Raw genomic sequence first — 20,800 nt, 5'->3', positions numbered from 1 at the left:
TATATATATATATATATATATATATATATATATATATATATATATATATATATATATATACATATAATGCGTAATGTAATAATGATAATGTACAATCATTGTGGACTGCGCAATCACATGGTAAAAAAACAAAACAAACCCTACAGGATAAAGAAAACTATTCTGTTGGGTTTCTGAGTCATTCGGCACTGGTACCGTGTTATCAGAAAGAAAAGCGCAACAACATTCTAGGTGCCGCTGACTGAACCACAACATAATGTTTCCACTCTCTCGTTGTTGACACGTGTAATATAACAACAATGCATATTCATATTACTCTCCCTAGATGGAATAAGACGTTGTCATTTGTTGTCCATTGGAGGAGTTAAATATTTAACACATCAGTATTGGTGAGTCACTATTTTCCTTTTCAGGTCCTTTAATGGGCGAGACGGGAGAAAAAGATAATACGGAAATAAGACAAAGTAACACATTGTTCTGGTTACACTTTCAGCTAAAAGCTCATCTAAAGACTAATTTAGTGTGACGGACAAGTGATCACTATTTATTATGCAAACTTTAAGTCTAAAGCGGAACGACGAACGAATAAAGTGTAATCACGCTATGGTCAAGCTGAAAGATGTAATACTTCGATATAATGCAAAACCCAGAGAATAAAAAAACACCATATTCTGCTGTTTATTTTACCTCCAGAAAGTTCTGTGTTGTGCTTTTCATCATTCACAACTATTTACTAAAGATGACAGGAGGAGCAGGTTTCTCTACATACTCGTTTAGGGTGTATCAGCAGTGGCGGTCCTAGCCTGTTTGGCGCCCCCGGGCGAACACTCCCTCAGTATTCTGATTTTGACTCTGATTGTTTCAGGATGACCTGCCATTATCCAATGACACATCTGCTTACCTGTATCCTTTGCTCGTTTCTCTTCCTCTTCTTTTCTATTTTTTCTAAACTGAGCACCTGGTGGCTTTGAACTTTTCTTGTCCATCTTCCATTGGTTTTAATTTTGCACTCCAGTATGAACACAAATGCCCCAACTCGAGGATCGCCACAACATAACCTAATAGACCTACACCTTAGTTCACAGATTCACTTTGTCTAGGGTTTATTTCTGGGATTTCACACAACCCAGGATTCAAATCAGGAATACATAATGGGCTTGGATTTACAACATTATGAATGAAATGCGCTCTGTTTGGAAGCAGCCGCCCCCCTCCCCTTTCGACGGGTTGTGTGTGAGACTTTAAATCATCAAACTGTAAATTATAAATTTTCAATTGTTATTGATCCCTTTACCCCAAGTCCTGAAGTGTATATTTATTTTCTTACTCTTCTTATATATATTGTTTGTTTACTTGCTCTGCTGTAACTGGAGCCTCGTCTCTTGTCTCTCTATATACTGGACTGTGTGTAGCAGAGATGACAATAAACAACCGCCCGTATCAAAAACTGCTACTGTGTATCAGTGATTATACCATTGACACATTGATAATGTTGATACTGCTGTCATTTTCCCTGCTTCTGTTTATTTTTTGTTGTGCTCAGTAGCCCGTCCTCATCGTAAACCTACTCATGATCTTATCTCCTCAACTCCTCAAATAGGCACTCACTTCCACATTCTTTATTCTGTCAGGTGGAGCTCCTTGTGTGTCACCCGCCTTCAAAAACTATTGAGCTGCACCGGAAAGTCATCTTGCAGGTAAAATATATGTATAAATAAATAAAAGAATGTCCTTTTTAAAGGTGTTTAGTAGTAACCAGATATGTAAACTCTGAGTCTTGGTGCTATCATGTGTATTTAACTTTTCATCTCTGAACCTGCTTTATTTTCAGAATTTGCTGTAATGTCTTGTCATGGTGTATGAGGCATTAGTCACCAGTCATACTTTCACTTTATTTGTTTTTGTTATTCACAGTACACTGTGAATGTGCTTCTTGTTATTCTGTGAATACATTTCTTGTTTTTGCATATATTACCTACTTTAACTGCTGTCTAAGTGCAAAAGTTTGTTTCACCTCAAGTGAATACATGTGCTCAAATGATAATAAAACTACGTAATTCTTTTTTTCCCTCTATCTCTAATTGATGCAAGAAATACTGTGAAGTCGAATCTGCTGGCACAACTTGCCCTCGATCTTCATCATTCTTCAGAGTATAAATCCTCTACACTATGTCGTCCAACCAATCATTCAAAAGCCAACATGAAGAAGCCTACATGTCTCTGATGAGAGGCATGAAGGAGCTGGACCTACAGGGACCCTGTGTTCCCAGTGACCTGTTGCTGATCGGAGACCATGCCTTTCCTTTAGCAATGAACAGCCGAGGTCAGGTGCTGATGGCTGCCTCTCTGTACGGCAGTGGAAGGATTGTGGTCCTGGGTCATGAGGGCTACTTGACAGCCTTTCCTGCTCTGGTAGAAAATGCTCTGACCTGGCTGAGAGGTGATGGATCTGATAACCTCTCTGTAGGGGTGCACAGAAATGTCAGTGCAGTTGCTAATAACCTCCAAAAATCCAGCTTCCAAGTAGAAGTTGTGGGAGCTTTCAGTGACAACCTGGGAGTTGGTGTTTATGTGACCGATGCCTACAGCGTGGGCTCAGACCCAGTGGAGCTTGTAGCATTTCTGAAAGCTGGAGGAGGGGTGCTGATAGCTGGGCAGGCGTGGGGCTGGGCTGCAGATCACCCCAAAGAGAACGCACTGCATCAGTTTGATGGGAATAAAGTGTCAGGAGTGGCAGGAATCTACTTCACTAAGCGTTGTGGTGAGGCGGAGAACCTGCCTGTCTACCCTCAGATCCCGTCCTCCTGGATGTCTGTGGTGTGAGTACATGCTATAACTATTATAGATTCCATGTTAGTTTTTTTTAAACCCACAAGTTAACTATAACATGAAATAAATTGCAATCTACTATAGACTATATGTACAGTATTTTTACAGGAACTTGTTGATAATAACATTAAGAAAATCAATTTTATGTTGAAGTTTCATATTTATTGTTTTTATACATAGTCACTGGTAATAATTATACAACATGAATGCAATTCAAATTTTCATGGTGATAATCTTCCAAAAATGTAAAAAATACAATTACTTGTATGTTGGTTAATTGTTTTGTTAACATGCAAAGACTCATTTGAAAACGCAATTTGCACAATTATTCTTAATAGTGTCTCTCATTCCTGCCATGACTCTTCCACCTTTCAGCTTGGGTAAGGATTTTGAAGACGACTTGCAGTTCTTACTCCAGGGGGTTTCAGAGTTCCAGCTCCCGTCTAATTTAACTGCTTCGGAGGTTTTAGTCCATGGACCGCTAGCATTTCCCATCGCGACCACAGATGATGGACGGGCGTTCCTGGCAGGAGGCTACTATGGACAGGGACGAGTGATTGTGGCTACACATGAAGGATTTCTGGGACTTGAGGTAAATTAGGCATTTGTTATTTTCACTATATATATTTTTTAGTATTGTATATTTCTGTCAGCACTTTGATGCTTACTGTAGATTTAGACCATCTGTGATGAGAGAATATAAAAGAACATTCTAACTGTTTGATGTCTGAGCCATCATTGGTGATAACCCTAACTCTGTATGAGGCACGACGCAGGGGTTAGATATCGTTGTCTACTAATCTAAAGGCTTGTCTGTTGATCCCATGCTTCTTCAGTTTGGATGTTGAAGTATACTCGGCAAATACGCTGAACCCTAAGTTTCTTTTGATGTCTATAGTGTGAGTACCCGAGTCTGAGCATGGTGAATGTTGGTTAAACCATCAATGGTTAAAAAAGAAATGCTTCTGCTGTTCCGAGAAATCTTTTATACATCACATGTACACGTAACTGCCTTTGTTCCTGCTTTCCTTCCATTTTTTAGAGTATGGCTCCATTTTGGCAAAATGCCATTCACTGGTTGGATGAAGGCCGCAGAGGGGTTGTTGGTGTCATGAATATAGATGCTGCAATCAAAATTCTCAGCAAGTCAGGGCTGAAGTGTGAGAAGACAAAATTCAGGAAAGACCTCAGCGTGTTTGTGTGTAAAGCGTATATCACTGAGCATTTGGAGGAAATCAAAAACTTTGTGGCAGAGGGAGGAGGCCTGCTGATTGGAGGACATGCCTGGTACTGGGCACAGACACATAGTGGGCAAAATCCACTTACAGAATTCTCAGGTATGAAAGTGCACGACCAATGCATCTGATTAGTGTGACATCTCCAACAATACACCAGAGTATTTTAAGTCAGATTTGTTTTAATGTCTTTCAGGAAACAAGATCTTAAATCAAATGGGATTGAGCCTGTTGGGCGCAACAATCGGAGGAGGAACATACAAATCTCTCGTACCCACCCAGGCTATTAATGACAGCTACCACTTCCGCCACCTTCTATACCGCTTTGCTGCCCATGTGACTGCAGGTGAAAAACTTAGCAAACATGAGGAGGGATGTCTGAAAAAGCTGGGCAACGACTGCAATGCCTACTTGCAGATGAAAGCCCATGACTGCTCCCACTACCGGCAAGTGTTGGCCACACTCACTGACTTATTAAAGAGGTCAGGCCTGCCACAGGTGAGTAGCTGCCCTTTATGGATGGGGTTTGTTGAGGGGTCGCTCGTCTGCCCTTTTTTTTGCAGATAGTGTCATAATGTGGGGACATATCTAATAACATTCACCATTCACTTTCAAGGTGAGTGACAGCTGCCCTGTAAAGAGTCCCAAAGACCACCTCCTCCTCGCTGTGGGTACCCAGGTATATAAGGTTTGCCCAGATCCCGATGCCCTCCTGCCCTATCTTATCAAGGACAACCCAATGATGCCTGTTGTCTATAACCACCGGATCAAGGTTGATGTTGATACAGCAGGTCAGATCTCACTGCTGTGTTCAAAAATGTGAATGTGGTTATTTGAATTTAGGTACAAATTTAAATTGTGCAGCATCGTTCAGCATGATGCAGCAATGCCTGTTGTTCAGTGTCACACAGTATTAATACATGCACCTCTTTGTAGACACTGAAAACTGTGAAATACATTTTTTAAATGCATATTTTATACATGTAAACGTCCCTGACTGTCATCTTTTATAATTGTGTGTTTCAGATAAGGAAGAGTGGATCAGTACAGGTCTCTACCTCTCTCCTGGTATGAAGACCTACATCGCTATACCACCTCAGATTGTCAAAAAGAATTGGAAGGTAGAGCATATGAAATCAATTGATTTTGAGTTCACTCAGAATGTTGCAACTTTGTTACCTAAAGATAGTGAGGTGCCAGAAACTGAAAAATTCCAGACACAAAACTTGTCTCTGGTGAATAGATACTGTAAGCTGTTTCAGGCCATTTAGTTGTTTAAACACAGAGCAGTCATTGCAATTTTTAGTTATTCCTTTTTACAGTGTTGCACACTTTGTGGTATTGCTTATATTATTATATTTTTGCTTGTATTATTGCTTATAATGCATTTTCCTTTTCTTCTGCAGATTCAGATAGGATGTCAAACTGATTCTCTGCACAAGAACGATGTCCTGAAGAGACCACCGTCTGTCCATGAGCGATTTCCTGTCACCTCAGAGATGATACAAGTTTGGAACCTTTGGGGAGGACTCATCTACCTGGTGGCCCCACCCAAAACACAAGTGAAGGGGTTGGAGGTCACAGCACAGATGGCTGTACCTGCTCCATATTATAAGACTGGTGAGTCTGCGGTAGATTGAACTTTAATATGTGTTTGCACTAGTGTGTACCTTTGTTTGTACTGGTCTAATAGACTATTTTTTAAACAGTCTATAATTTGAAGGGCTGAGGGCAGCATCTCCCAGGTAATAATGCAAAGCAATTTAATAGATCCACTCCTCTCTGTTCTTTTCAGGTGTAACAACTGCAGCTGAGTGGTCGTCGCTGCGCACAGCTCCTTCACCCTGGGCAGAGTTGGAGTTTGAAAACATCATCCTCACCGTACCATCAGATGCTGTTCGGGGTCTGGAGCGCCCTGACAAGGTGGCTGCTCTGTGGGATGAAATCATGAGGGCCATTGCAGATCTGGCTGCCAAACCACACAAATTTCCCCGCAAGGAGCGCTTTGTGGCAGATGTGCAGATTTCTCACGGTAAGTGCATTTTGCCTCATGTTGTACAGTACACACCTGCCTATTATTTTCTTATCATATATAGAGTCTCAAGTAATGCTGGGTGACAGGCAGGGTATGCATGAACCAGTTCTCTGGAATAGAACTAGCAAACAGAAAGTATTCAGTCACCAATCCAAATTCAATTTTTCAATTCAATTCAATCTTATTTATGCAGCGCCAAATCACAACAACAGTCGCCTCAAGGCGCTTTATATTGTAAGCTAGACCCTACAATAATACATACAGAGAAAAACCCAACAATCATATGACCCCCCCATAAACAAGCACATTGGTTGTGACCAGTTGTTGTGATAAAAAAAAAAAAACAGGATAAGAAAACATGCTGTGAAAGAGAGCCAGCGACTGATAACAAGTAGGATTCAATGTAGAGAGGTCTGTTAACATATAGTGAGTGAAAAGAGTGAGTGGAGGAGAAATATTTAAGGCATCATGGGAATCTCCCAGCACCCTAAAACTATTGCAGCATAACTAAGGGAGGATTCAGGGTCACCTGATCCAGCCCTAAGTATATGCTTTTTTCATCACCAAGCACAATGCAAAGCACTCATTCAGAATGGCATGTCACTCAAGTTCATATGGGTGTGAAGGCAGACGTGCAAATACTTTTGGCAAAATAGTGCATATATACAATTACAATGCTGGCTTTACCTGTCTATCAAGTTTGAGAAAATGAAGTAAGCGTGTGTACGCTTAATCCCTGTAAGCTGAAAGCTCAGGCTTTAGAGCTCTAAATGCTCATTTTTTCCTTCTACTTTTGGTTCTGGTTGAAATCCCTGAGGCCATCCACTGGAGTCTATCCCAGCTGTCACACGGCAAAAGGCTGAGTAGACCCTGGACTGTTGCATTGAAAAACCATAATCATGTCATACTTTTGCTTGTTTGTTTGCTTGTTTGTTTGTTTTTACATAAGAATCATCACTGTACTACTGTTCATTTCTCCTTTTTCTGTTCAGGTTTTATGCATGCAGGTTATCCTATCATGGTACAAAAAAACTCAGCTGCTAACCTGGTTGACGTTAAAAAAGGTAAAGGCATGTGGGGCCCCATCCACGAGATGGGACACAACCAACAGAGAGGCTGCTGGGAGTTCCCACCACACACCACAGAGTGTACATGCAACCTGTGGTCAGTGTATGTGCATGAAGAGGTGCTGGGCATCAAGAGGGAGAAGGTGGAGTAAATCACATGCATCTTTCAGACCAATGGCCAGAAAAGCTTTTGTTGAATTGTGATGCTTTTCATATCAATCAGTTTTAGAAAGCATAACTCTTTTTTTGATATCCTATGAGGACAGAAGACTTAACACTGTTTTCCTTAGAGTAAAATGCTTAACAGTCACCTCATTACATACTATTCAATGCAGGCTCATGGAGCTATGACTGCAGAAAATCGACAAAGTCGAGCCAAGGATTACGTCGCAGGAGGCAGGAAACCAGAGAGCTGGAGCATGTGGGTGGCTCTGGAAACATATATGCAGGTGAGAGAATTCTACTCTGTAGAGAAACTGTCCTTTGTCCACACACCTGCTTTCACTGGAAAAAAATGATTGCATGTAAAACTGAAAGCAGAGTGTGAAACAAGGCACGTTCCAGAAACTGTAAGATGATACCTTTTAAATCAAGTCACTATCAAGAAAGTGTGGAGACAGAATTAAAACAGTATCTTAACAAACAGAAATAAGCCTGACACAAACACTTTATTAGACATAACATGATTATCAGCATTATGATTTTTGTCTCCTCATCTGCAGCTCCAGGAAAGGTTTGGCTGGGATGCCTTTAAGAAGGTGTTTACTGCGTATCATCACATGAAAGACATCCCCAAGGACAAGAAAAGAAAAATGAATCTGTATGCTGAGACTTTCTCCCAGACTGTGGGGATGGACCTGACTGGCTTCTTTAAGGCCTGGGGCTGGCCAATAGAAACAGCCACTGAAGGGAAGCTCTCCCAGCTGCCTTCCTGGAACGATCACCCCATGACCCAGTATGACTAAACCTCAAACCACTGCAGTGTGCTGAGAAATGTCTTCAACCAATATCTTAATTTGAAGTGAATGATGAGCAACACGGTGAACTGATTTGGTGTCTGGTGTTCTGTTTCAACAACATTTATTAGAGTATCTGAATAGAGAAACAAATCCTGTACATAGCTTGTACTCACTACAGCCTGTACATACTTATAGTTATAGAATATTCACAACATACTTCATACCGTGTACATTATAACATACCATAATAGACCCATTTCTGTAATATACTTACATATCTATATTATTGCTAATATATATTGTAATATATCTATATCACTAAAGCACTTCTGGATGGATGCAAACTGCACTTCGTTGCCCTGTACCTGTGCATGTGCAATGACAATAAAGTTGAATTCTATTCTAATTCTATTCTATTCTAAATGATGTGGTGAGGTTGTAGTTATTGAATTCAGTTTGAATTTTTTTTTCCCTTATGTACCTGTACGGGGTAGGTACAGTAGGCTTTCACTTACTGCCAGGTAGACTAGACATTCGATGATAACAAGAGTGGATCTTTGCCTTTGTTTTGTACAGGGCTGAAATCATAGCAAGACATTGCACTACTATAACATACAACGCAATACACTTGCCTTACACTGTGCTCTACTGAATACGTTCACTGCAACCCTTTCCTTAAAAAATAGTAGTCTTTTATGAGGACACAGGATTTTTATAAGGACACTTATATTATTAGAAATGTGGATTTTCTTTATGTGAATAAGCATAATATTGAAACTCTCATTTGCTCTGCTGCTGTATTTTCATGTTTGCATTATGTTGGGTTGCAATAAAGAGGTCAGACTTTATAATAAAAGAACTTTAGTCTTTAGTTTCACTACACTGATATCTGAAACAGCTTCAATAATAATCCACTTTATCTTTTTCCATTAAGAGAGAGAAAAAAAGTGAAAGACTTCATTTCATTCTGAAATACTGTTATATTGTAGCTGCATCAATATGGTGATGGTGGTGTACAACGCATCCACTTAACACACTGTTTGCTGCTACAACTACACATGTTTCTTTTCCAAATATTTATTTATAAGTGACTTATGTATGTATGTATGTATATATATGTATATATTGTACTATTCTTAGTTAGCGTATTGTCTGTCTTGTCTTAATGTTGGTTTAAAATGGAGCACTGTAACTACAAATAATTTCCCCCAGGGATCAATAAAGTATTCTGATTCTGATTCTGATTCCCAAACAGCCATTAGCTGAATACTGCATATCTCAACATGGTCTGCTGTTTGTCCTTACAAATATTTTGAGGACCCCCCATAAGCATACCCTCTTGGGACCTGTGTGAGGCCAGATTATGATTATGTATTTACAGTCTAGGTTTATTTTTTTTCTAAAATATTCAGCAATATTATCCAACATTAATCACGTGCAGAGTTGGGAGTCAGCATTGAAATCACTTGATGTGCGATGTGCGATAGTTTGTTAATATAGCAAAACTTGTGCTGGGCTGCGCAGTCAGATGGTGAAAAACTGCAGGATAAAGAAAACTTTATCCCGTTGGCTTTCTGAGTCACTCGGCACCCGTACCGTGTTATCTGAAAGAAAAGCGCAACAACATTCTAAACTTCTGCTGACTGGACCACATTTCCATCTCATTTTTGGACTCTGTCTTTGTTGACACGTGTAATATAACAACAATGTGTATTTATAATACTCTCACTGGATGTAATAAGACGTCGTTATTTGCTACTCACCGAAGGAGTTAAATATTTAACACATCCGCATTGGTGAGTCACTATTTTGGTTTTCAGGTCCTGTAATGGGCGAGGCAGGGAGAAAAAGTTGATACGGAAAGAAGACAAAGTAACACATTGTCCTGGTTACATTTTGAGCTAAAAGCTCATCTGAAGACTAATTCAGTGTGGCAAAATAGTGAGCACTATTTATTATCCAAACATTTAGTCTAAAGCCTAACGATGAACGGATAAAGAGTAATCACGCTATGCTATCCCGCTATGGTAATGCTGAAAGATGCAATAATTTGATATGGTGCAAAACACACTGAATTAAAAACACCACATTCTTCTGTTTATTTTACCTGCAGAAAGTTCTGCGCTGTGCCCTTTAGCGTTCACAACTAGTTACTAAAGATGGCAGGATGAGCAGGTTTCTCTGTGGGCTTCATACTCGTTTAGGGTGTATCAGTAATTACAACATTCACACAATGGGAATGTTGACATACTGCTGTCATTTTCCATGCTTCTGTTTATTTTTTTGCTGTGCTCAGTAGCCCGTCTGTGGGCTGTCCTCATCATAACCTACCACTCATGATCTCCTCAACTCCTCAAATAGGCACTCACTTTCACATTCTTTATTCTGTCAGGTAGAGCTCTTTGTGTCACCTGCTTTGAAAAACTCTTGAACTGCACCGGAAAGTCATCTTGCAGGTAAAAATATTATTAAATAAAAGAATGCATTTATTTTTTTTAAGTTGTTTAGTAGTAACGAGATATGTAAAATCTGGGTCTTGGTTGTACCAAGTGGAAAGCAGCTATTTAACTTTTTATCTCTGAATCAGCTTTATTTAGTGTAATGTTTTGTCATGACTTATGAGGCATTAGTCAGCAGTCATACTTTCATTTTATTTATTTTTGTTATCTTATTCACACTACACCGTGGATATGATTCTTGTTTTTGCATATATTACCTACTTTAACTGCTGTGTGAGTGCAAATTTTTGTTTCACCTCAAGTGAATACGTGTGCTGGAATAATAATAAAAAACAATGAATTTTTTTCTGCCCTATTTCCACAGGTCACCTTGGCATACATTGATGCAGGAAATACTGTGAAATCAAATCTGTTAAGACAACTTGCCCTCGACATTCAGTCTTCAGAGTAAAAATCCTCTACACTATGTCATCTAACCAGTTGTTCAAAAGCCAACATGAAGAAGCCTACATGTCCCTGATGAGAGGCATGAAGGAGCTGGACCTACAGGGACCCTGTGTTCCCAGTGACCTGGTCCTGATTGGAGACCATGCCTTTCCTTTAGCAATGAACAGCCGAGGTCAGGTGCTGATGGCTGCCTCTCTGTACGGCAGTGGAAGGATTGTGGTCCTGGGTCATGAGGGCTACTTGACAGCCTTTCCTGCTCTGGTAGAAAATGCTCTGACCTGGCTGAGAGGTGATGGCTCTGATAACCTCTCAGTAGGGGTGCACAGAAGTGTATGTGCAGTTGCTAATAACCTCCAAAAATCCAGCTTCCAAGTAGAAGTTGTGGGAGCTTTCAGTGACAAACAGGGAGTTGGTGTTTATGTGACCGATGCCTACAGTGTGGGCTCAGACCCAGTGGAGCTGGTGGCGTTTCTGAAAGCTGGAGGAGGGGTGCTGATAGCTGGACAAGCGTGGAGTTGGGCTGCAGATCACCCCAAAGAGAACGCACTGCATCAGTTTGATGGGAATAAAGTGTCGGGAGTGGCAGGAATCTACTTTTCTAAGAACTGTGGTGAGGCGGAGAACCTGCCTGTCTACCCTCAGATCCCGTCCTCCTGGATGTCTGTGGTGTGAGTGTTTAATGTAGTTCTGTTTTGTTGTTATTGTTACTGTTAGTTTAAACCCACAAGTTAACTATAACATGAAATAAATTGCAAACTACTATAGATTGCATATAGAGTTTAAAAAAAATATTATTATTATATTTAATGTAAACTTTTACATAATTTTACATGGATTTATCAGTTTTGACATTTTCTGCCTAAGCAATAAAACAAAGTATCTATTGATGTCAAACTCAGCACCTGTGAATTTACAAAAGGACTGTATTTTTACAGGACTGTGTTTATAATAACAGTAGGAAAATCAATTTTATGTTTCATATTTATTAATTTAATATCAGAATACTTTATTGATCCCTAGGGGAAATTATTTTGGTTACAGTGCTCTGGTACAAACAGTAACAAAGACAGACAATACACTACAGTAAGAAAATAGCACAATATATACAATATATATATATATATATATATATATATATATATATATATATATATATATATATATATATATATATATATATATATATAGATATAGATATATATAGATATATTGATAAATATCTGAATAAGAAAGAAGAGCATGTGCAAAAAGGGTGTAGCTACTGCAGTATACAGTGTGTTAAGTGGATGAGTTGTACAGGGAGATGGCAACAGGCAGGAATGTATTCCTGTGTTGTTCAGTGGTGCTTTTTTACATTCTGAAAATGTAAAAATTAAACTTGCTTGTATGTTGGTTAATTGTTTTCTTAACATGCAAAAACAGATAAAAAAAAATGCAATTTACACAATTATTCTTAAGTTTGTCTCTCATTCCTATCATGACTCTTCCACCTTTCAGCTTGGGTAAGGATTTTGAAGACGACTTGCAGTTCTTACTCCAGGGGGTTTCAGAGTTCCAGCTCCCGTCTAATTTAACTGCTTCGGAGGTTTTAGTCCATGGACCGCTAGCATTTCCCATCGCGACCACAGATGATGGACGGGCGTTCCTGGCAGGAGGCTACTATGGACAGGGACGAGTGATTGTGGCTACACATGAAGGATTTCTGGGACTTGAGGTAAATGTGAGAGTTGGTCTTCCTTTCCAAGCACTCATAGGTCAGAATCAGCACGTGATTCGGACCTATGAATGAACAGGTTTCCTTTGATTTTACAAGTTTGATTTGCATCAGAAGGTTTTTATGTGTGTCACTGTAATGAATAGTTTCTTTGTTAACTGATTGCCAAGACTTGGGTGAATAATTTAATTTAAAACAAAGCTATTCTTATTGCCTAGGATGGATAGAGGGATGGAGGTTAAAGTTTAGGTTAGGGTTGGGTTCTCCACTGATGATGACTCAGGCCTCAGAGGGTTAAAAATGTGAGTAGTAGTAGTTTGTGCAACTCGGAATGGATGTATGACTGTTTTTATTGTGTTTCTCCCTGACTTTGAGCAAACATTGCAGATAACATAAATTGTGTATTGTGATAGGGTTAGAGTTAGGAGTCAGTGGTAAGCAGACCTATAATGGTTAAAAAGGAGATGTTTCTGCTGTTTTGATGCAATTTTTATACATCTTATGTACACATGACTGCATCTGTTCCTGATTTCCTTCTATTCTTTTAGAGTATGGCTCCATTTTGGCAAAATGCCATTCACTGGTTGGATGAAGGCCGCAGAGGGGTTGTTGGTGTCATGAATATAGATGCTGCAATCAAAATTCTCAGCAAGTCAGGGCTGAAGTGTGAGAAGACAAAATTCAGGAAAGACCTCAGCGTGTTTGTGTGTAAAGCGTATATCACTGAGCATTTGGAGGAAATCAAAAACTTTGTGGCAGAGGGAGGAGGCCTGCTGATTGGAGGACATGCCTGGTACTGGGCACAGACACATAGTGGGCAAAATCCACTTACAGAATTCTCAGGTATGAAAGTGCACGACCAATGCATCTGATTAGTGTGACATCTCCAACAATACACCAGAGTATTTTAAGTCAGATTTGTTTTAATGTCTTTCAGGAAACAAGATCTTAAATCAAATGGGATTGAGCCTGTTGGGCGCAACAATCGGAGGAGGAACATACAAATCTCTCGTACCCAGCCAGGCTATTAATGACAGCTACCACTTCCGCCACCTTCTATACCGCTTTGCTGCCCATGTGACTGCAGGTGAAAACCTTAGCCAGCATGAGGAGAGATATCTGAAAAGGCTGGGCAACGACTGCAATGCCTACTTGCAGATGAAAGCCCATGACTCCTCCCACTACCGACAAGTGTTGGCCACACTCACTGACTTATTAAAGAGGTCAGGCCTGCCACAGGTGAGTAGACAAAAATAATATGAACACCTTTTAAAATAACAAAATTAAACAAAGCTATGCTAGCTGATGTGGTTTGTGACCATTATGTGTGCCAAAACATTACAGTGCATGTCACAGCTATTAGTTGGTATATTACAGTTATCAACAAGTAATATGTGTCTCAAAAATGTGTTTTAAAAAAGAAACAACACCAATGTGTTTTAAATATGATTGACCACTGCTTTTTATGGATGGGGTGTGGTGGAGGTGGAGACTAGTTGCCTTTGTTTCTGCAGATAGTGTCATAATATGGGGACATATATAATGAGATTGACTATTCACTTTCAAGGTGAGTGACAGCTGCCCTGTAAAGAGTCCCAAAGACCACCTCCTCCTCGCTGTGGGTACCCAGGTATATAAGGTTTGCCCAGATCCCGATGCCCTCCTGCCCTACCTCATCAAGGACAACCCAATGATGCCTGTTGTCTATAACCACCGGATCAAGGTTGATGTTGATACAGCAGGTCAGATCTCACTGCTAAAAATGTGTTAATATATGCAGCTCATTGCAAACACTGGAAACTGTGAAATACAGTTTTTAAAATGCATATTTTATACCTGTAAACGTCCCTGATTGTGATCTTTTATAATTGTGTGTTTCAGATAGGGAAGAGTGGATCAGTACAGGTCTCTACCTCTCTCCTGGTATGAAGACCTACATCGCTATACCACCTCAGATTGTCAACAAGGATTGGAAGGTACAGCATATGAAGTCAATTGATTTTGAGTTCAACCCCATATAAGTCTCTGTCTCCAGTAGTGACAGAGACTCACCACAAGTACAGCTCATGTCCACATGGCAAGGTGCCAGAACCTGAATTTTTTTTTGCGGTGAATAGATACTGTAAGTTGTTTCAGGTCATTTAGGTGTCTAAACACAGAGGAGTCCTTGCAATTTTTAGACATTCCTTTTTACAGTGTTCAATACTTTAGCATATAGAGATTGCTTACAGTGCATTTTTCTTTTCTTCTGCAGATTCAGATAGGATGTCAAACTGATTCACTGCACCACCATGAGGAGCTGAAGAGACCACCGTCTGTCCATGAGCGATTTCCTGTCACATCAGAGATGATACAGGTTTGGAACCTTTGGGGAGGGCTCATCTTCCTTGTGGCCCCACCCAAAACACAAGTGAAGGTGTTGGAAGTCATAGTGCAGATGGCTGTACCTGCTCCATACTATAAGTCTGGTGAGTCTGTGGTGGATTTGACTTTGTTAACTTTTTTTGTACTGGTCTAATAGACTATTCTCAAACAGTTTATAAGGCGATTTAAGGGGCTGAGGGCAGCATCTCCCTGGTTCTAATCAAATATGAAGTGTTAGGAGTGTTAGAAATGTTCAGTAAAGTAAAGTAAATATCCAACAGTTTAACGTCTGATACAATGAATTAGGCTTCCCTAACTGTTAATATTTCAAGTTGGTGTTAGCTAGCCCTTGATTCTGTTTTTATGTGTTGGAGCCTGAAGCATTTTAATAAATTCACTCCTCTCTTTGTTCTTTTCAGATGTAACAACTGCAGCTCAGTGGTCGTTGCTGCGCACAGCTCCTTCACCCTGGGCAGAGTTGGAGTTTGAAAACATCATTCTCACCGTACCGTCAGATGCTGTTCGGGGTCTGGAGCGCCCTGACGAGCTAGCCGCTCTGTGGGATGAAATCATGAGGGCCATTGCAGATCTGGCTGCCAAACCACACAAATTTCCCCGCAAGGAGCGCTTTGTGGCAGATGTGCAGATTTCTGCTGGTAAGTGCATTTTGCCTCATGTTGTATATACACCTGCCTTTAACTGGCTTGTCATATATAGAGTCTCAAGTAATGCTGGGTGACAGGCAGGGTATGCATGGTCCAGTTCTCTGAACTAGCAAACAGAAAGTATTTAGTCACCAATACAAATCATTGGGGTAAGGTGTTCCAATCACTTCCATGACACAGGTGTATAAAATCAAGCACCAAAGCATGCAGACTGCTTCTATGAACATTTGTAAAAGAATTGGTCGCTCTCAGGAGCTCAGGGAATTCCAGTGTGGTAATGTGATAGGATACCACCTCAGCATGAAGTCCAGTCATGATATTTCCTTGCTACTAAACATAGTGAGTAGTGGAAGGGACTGGGAACAACAGCAACTCAGCCACAAGGAGGCAGGCTAAGTAAAATCACAAAGCAGGGTCATCGGATTGGGAAGTATATAGTGTGCAGAGGTTGCCAACTTTCTGCAGACCTGCAAACTTCATTTGGCCTTCAGATTAGCTCAAGAACAGTGCACAGAGAGCTTCATGGAAAAGGTTTCCATGCCTGAGCACCTGATTCCAAACTTTACACCACGAGGGACAGTGCAAAGCATATAAACCTTTGCATTTAATGCTTTGAACTAGTGCAAAGCATTGTGCTTTGGTGATATACAGAATGCTGCTACTGGACTCTTTGTATCTGACCACACAAATGTGCTTCTGGATGGTCAAAAATTCCCATAAACACACTCCTAAATGTTGTGGAAAACCTTCCCAGAAGAGCTGAAGCTGTTATATCTGCACATGGTGGGCTGACATCATATTAAACCCTATGGATTCAGAATGGGATGTCTCCCAAATTTGTGTGGGTGTGAAAGTGGACGAACAAATACTTTTGGCAAAATAGTGCATATATACAGTAACAATGCTGGCTTCAGCTGTCTAACAAGTTTCAGAAAATGAGGTGTGTGCACACTTAATCCCTATAAGCTGAAAGCTCAGGCTTTAGAGCTCTAAATGCTTATTCATCAGACAGTTTTTCCTTCTACTTTTGGCTCTGTTTGAAATCCCTGAGGGCGTGTATCCCCAGCTTAGCTTCTGAGTGCAGAAGCTCTACCCATTTGTTATTGAAGTCTTGTGTTTATAAAGAACTGCCAATCAGAGAAACTTGTTTAAACGTCTATCCATCCACTGGCGTCTATCTCAGCTGTGACAGGGCAAAAGGTTGAGCAGACCTTGGACAGGTCGCAAGACCACTGCAGGGTTACCACAGAGACAGATGAATATTTACACTTAACATGACTAACTTTTACCGAAGAACCATAATCATATCATGCTTTTGGTTGTTTGTTTGTTAATTGTTTATTTTTTTTAAATAAAAGCTATCAAATCTATAAAATCTAAAATCTATAAAAAATAAAGAATCATCACTATACCACTGTTCATTTCTCTTTTTCTGTTCAGGCTGGATGCATGCAGGTTATCCTATCATGGCACACAAAGTCTCAGCTGCTGAGCTGGTCGGTGTTAAAAAAGGTAAAGAAATGTGGGGCCCCATCCACGAGCTGGGACACAACCAACAGAGAGGCTGCTGGGAGTTCCCACCAAACACCACAGAGTGTACATGCAACCTGTGGTCAGTGTATGTGCATGAAGAGGTGCTGGGTCTCCACAGAGGACAGGTAGAGTAAATCACATGTGTCTATTTTGATATCCCATGATAACTGATGATTGAACTCAGTTTTTACTAAAAGTAAAATATTTTACAATCATCTCATTCCATGTTTTTAATGCAGGCTCATGGAGCTATGACTGCAGAAAATCGACAAAGTCGAGCCAAGGATTACGTCGCAGGAGGCAGGAAACCAGAGAGCTGGAGCATGTGGGTGGCTCTGGAAACATATATGCAGGTGAGAGAATTCTACTCTGTAGAGAAACTGTCCTTTGTCCACACACCTGCTTTCACTGGAAAAAAATGATTGCATGTAAAACTGAAAGCAGAGTGTGAAACAAGGCACGTTCCAGAAACTGTAAGATGATACCTTTTAAATCAAGTCACTATCAAGAAAGTGTGGAGACAGAATTAAAACAGTATCTTAACAAACAGAAATAAGCCTGACACAAACACTTTATTAGACATAACATGATTATCAGCATTATGATTTTTGTCTCCTCATCTGCAGCTCCAGGAAAGGTTTGGCTGGGATGCCTTTAAGAAGGTGTTTACTGCGTATCATCACATGAAAGACATCCCCAAGGACAACAAAGGAAAGATGAACCTGTATGCTGAGACCTTCTCCCAGACTGTGGGGATGGACCTGACTGGCTTCTTTAAGGCCTGGGGCTGGCCAATAGAAACAGCCACTGAAGGGAAGCTCTCCCAGCTGCCTTCCTGGAACGATCACCCCATGACCCAGTATGACTAAACCTCAAACCACTGCAGTGTGCAGAGAAATGGTTTCAACCAATATCTTAATTTGAAGTGAATGATGAGCAACACGGTGAACTGATTTGGTGTCTGGTGTTCTGTTTTAACAACATTTATTAGAGTATCTGAATAGAGAAACAGAAATGGTGGACTGAGGTTGTAGGTATCGAATCTTTCCCTTTATTTTGTACAAAGCCAAATAATTTTGTTCCCTGCAGAAAATGCAACTTGATGTTTGTGACTTGTGAAAACTGGAAGACATTACATTACTAAACAGAGATTGTTTCTGAAGATGAAAATGTTCTTGCATGTTTGCATATTTATTACTTACTTGCATTTCTTTACTTGCATCCAAAACTGCCATGGTTTTCTTCCACACATAAACACACACAGTGACATATAGGATGCTATTGCAGAGCCAGCCCTTAAAACTAGATGAATGAGTGCGTAATAAAGCCTGGGTGTGTCGCTTGTCTGAGTTTTAAAAACAGATGCAGAATGTTGACTAACAGGTTTTGAAGCCTTCTCTGTTCACTGACACCTCGGCTTTCACTTAATTCCATCAGCCTGAGTCAGTCGGTTGCCCTGACTAAAGTCACTCCTCTAATTGTCTTTGTCTTTTTCACTCAAGTAGCCCCTCCTGTTCTTATTTGTATACACTCACTTGCTGTTGTTGCAAAGTTTTCACCAGTCGTTCTAAACAAACCACAGATTCAGCCAACCCTATAGGCTGAGGAAGGCTGTTTCAGCTACAACATCAAAATTTGATGGCCTCTGATTATAACATAAGAGCTTGAAAATAAGGCTTGAAGAGCCAACAGCAGTAGCAGTATAATGTCTGGGAATCTCTGCTATATACCCGGGACCCTGGCCATGTAGGACTTTGTTATTAAGATTATTAAGACCCTCGATCAGTCCAAGTAACTGACGGGCCACAGCTTTCTCTCAAATGGAAGGGATGGAGACAGGACAAAGGTGACACCCTGGTTGTGTCTTTGCCGTGTAATTTGTATTTTACTGCGTGCATTCAGCCTTTATGCACTTCTTTCTATGGTGACATATAATCATTGATCCAAGGGAAAACATTGATGGCTCAAGGTAATCCAGATTTTAAAGGGGCTACACTATCAAGAAATGATCAACACAGATCATTAAATCATTCATGTAAATCACTGAAAACCCAGGTGTTCAAATGTAAAAATAGGAGAACAGAGCTGCTGAATTGTCATTAACAATGCCAGACTAAGTCTGCTATGGGAACACAAAATTAGTGAAGTTATATTTTGACAGTAAATCAGACGTACAAAGGTTGTTTAAGGACAGGCCACAAGTAGAAACATACTCCAGGGTGTGCTCACCAATAAGAACGGGACTATTAAGAATATTACAACCAGAGGAAAGATCTAAGAAAGAAGATGTGAAAGTTAAAGTCACCAACCATAATGAACTGCTCAAATTAAAGAACAACAGATGAAAACACATTTGAGAGTTTATTTAGGAATTCAGAAGGAAATTTAGGAGGATGATAGAAAACAAGGAGACTGGATTCTTACACAAAGTATTTTGAATGAATTGAAAAAAGAAGAAGCGAGAAGTAAATGGAACACAATTTAAGTTGTTCCTGTAAACCCTTCTGTTGAATGAAAAAATTAAGAAAGGAGTAGAAATTTGATGAAAATGTTACAGTCTCCTTCTGTGTGTTATAATTACAGAGTTTGGTTAACCTGATCAGATTTTGAGGTCAGTGACTTATCATTTTCTCTTAAATTGTGATCACTAAGTAATTTGGATAATAAGTACAACGTAGCATAAGATAGGTTACAGGGGGGTGATAGTGTTGTGGACATAGGATAGCAACACAGTGGACTTAGTTTGTGAGGCCTGCAGAGAAAGCTTGTTATGGAACGGCTGTGTGCAGGCAGGGAAAGGACCCAAAGTGCAGATGCTCGGAGACACAATGTAAACTCAAAACAGTTTTAATGCTGAACTCAAAAGGGTAACAAAACTGAGAATACACAATACTTAAATACACAGAGGAAGCAATCAGGGAATGGGTAACAGGAGGGAAACACCGCTGGGGCAAATCAGGCCTAACGAAACAGGAGAAGCAAAACCAGACACATTAACATAAGACAAGGACCTTCAAAACAGGAAACATAACACAGACTGAACATACAGACACAGACTCACAGGCAGGCACTACAACAGAGAGAACAGAGACGTGGGACCAGGACAGACGCTGACTGGACACGGGGATACAGCAGACAGGGGAGACAGCAACTAAGGATTACACAGAGACCTAAACCATAAGAAAGAACTCTAACAAAGAAACCAAAGACTAGAAAAGATAAATAATATAATAAACTCAAAAATCCTGGGTCAACGACCCAGGCATCCTAACAAAGCTGGCAGATAAAACAGAACTACTCATGGCTGAGAAGGGGAAGAAGGCTCCAGAGGCAGTCACGTGTAGCAAAATGGACAATATACAGCATGTCAACTGCTAGAAATGAGCCAACTAACCAGTTGGGCTGGTTTTCATCTGTCCTAAAAAGGGAACAACAGATTAAAATTGCCAATAAAACCTATGTTTATTCTGAAGCCAGGTGTTGAGGCTGAGGA

The 20,800-nt window shown here is 40.2% G+C and overlaps 2 protein-coding genes across 4 annotated transcripts; both read left to right on the top strand.

The window, feature by feature from the left end:
• The first annotated feature begins 54 nt into the window (after positions 1 to 54).
• On the top strand, positions 55 to 9,138 carry LOC146693439 (TRPM8 channel-associated factor homolog). Of its 2 annotated transcripts, XM_085479297.1 has the most exons (13): positions 55 to 389; positions 1,632 to 1,697; positions 2,092 to 2,819; positions 3,205 to 3,421; positions 3,872 to 4,166; positions 4,261 to 4,562; positions 4,681 to 4,855; positions 5,091 to 5,185; positions 5,471 to 5,684; positions 5,860 to 6,096; positions 7,092 to 7,309; positions 7,502 to 7,615; positions 7,889 to 9,138. In XM_085479297.1, the coding sequence occupies exons 3-13, from the start codon at positions 2,170 to 2,172 to the stop codon at positions 8,129 to 8,131; spliced, it is 2,760 nt and encodes a 919-aa protein (XP_085335423.1). In that variant the 5' UTR covers positions 55 to 389; positions 1,632 to 1,697; positions 2,092 to 2,169; the 3' UTR covers positions 8,132 to 9,138. The 2 variants fall into 2 exon arrangements, with proteins under 2 accessions (XP_085335423.1, XP_085335424.1); XM_085479298.1 differs by having other exon boundaries at positions 55 to 1,697.
• Positions 9,139 to 9,745: 607 nt separating this feature from the next.
• LOC146693438 (TRPM8 channel-associated factor homolog) lies at positions 9,746 to 18,819 on the top strand. 2 transcript variants are annotated; one of them, XM_085479296.1, is made up of 13 exons: positions 9,746 to 9,921; positions 10,522 to 10,581; positions 10,949 to 11,699; positions 12,529 to 12,745; positions 13,294 to 13,588; positions 13,683 to 13,984; positions 14,313 to 14,487; positions 14,627 to 14,721; positions 15,000 to 15,213; positions 15,529 to 15,765; positions 17,215 to 17,432; positions 17,547 to 17,660; positions 17,934 to 18,819. In XM_085479296.1, the coding sequence occupies exons 3-13, from the start codon at positions 11,050 to 11,052 to the stop codon at positions 18,174 to 18,176; spliced, it is 2,760 nt and encodes a 919-aa protein (XP_085335422.1). In that variant the 5' UTR covers positions 9,746 to 9,921; positions 10,522 to 10,581; positions 10,949 to 11,049; the 3' UTR covers positions 18,177 to 18,819. The 2 variants fall into 2 exon arrangements, with proteins under 2 accessions (XP_085335422.1, XP_085335421.1); XM_085479295.1 differs by having other exon boundaries at positions 10,518 to 10,581.
• Positions 18,820 to 20,800: the final 1,981 nt, after the last annotated feature.

The sequence above is a fragment of the Copadichromis virginalis genome, linkage group LG14 (genome assembly GCF_057382275.1).
Source record: "Copadichromis virginalis isolate Kocher_CV1m ecotype Utaka linkage group LG14, C_Virginalis_male_GT1.1, whole genome shotgun sequence".
NCBI lineage: Eukaryota > Metazoa > Chordata > Actinopteri > Cichliformes > Cichlidae > Copadichromis > Copadichromis virginalis.
This window is presented reverse-complemented; position numbering and strand designations above follow the sequence as displayed.

Coding starts and splice junctions, on each gene's coding strand:
- LOC146693439 (XM_085479297.1), top strand. CDS start 2,170: ATGTCGTCCAACCAATCATTCAAAAGCCAACATGAAGAAGCCTACATG. Junction 4,856..5,090: donor GGTTGATGTTGATACAGCAG/GTCAGATCTCAC, acceptor TGTGTGTTTCAG/ATAAGGAAGAGTGGATCAGT. Junction 5,186..5,470: donor TTGTCAAAAAGAATTGGAAG/GTAGAGCATATG, acceptor TTTCTTCTGCAG/ATTCAGATAGGATGTCAAAC.
- LOC146693438 (XM_085479296.1), top strand. CDS start 11,050: ATGTCATCTAACCAGTTGTTCAAAAGCCAACATGAAGAAGCCTACATG. Junction 14,488..14,626: donor GGTTGATGTTGATACAGCAG/GTCAGATCTCAC, acceptor TGTGTGTTTCAG/ATAGGGAAGAGTGGATCAGT. Junction 17,661..17,933: donor CTCTGGAAACATATATGCAG/GTGAGAGAATTC, acceptor CCTCATCTGCAG/CTCCAGGAAAGGTTTGGCTG.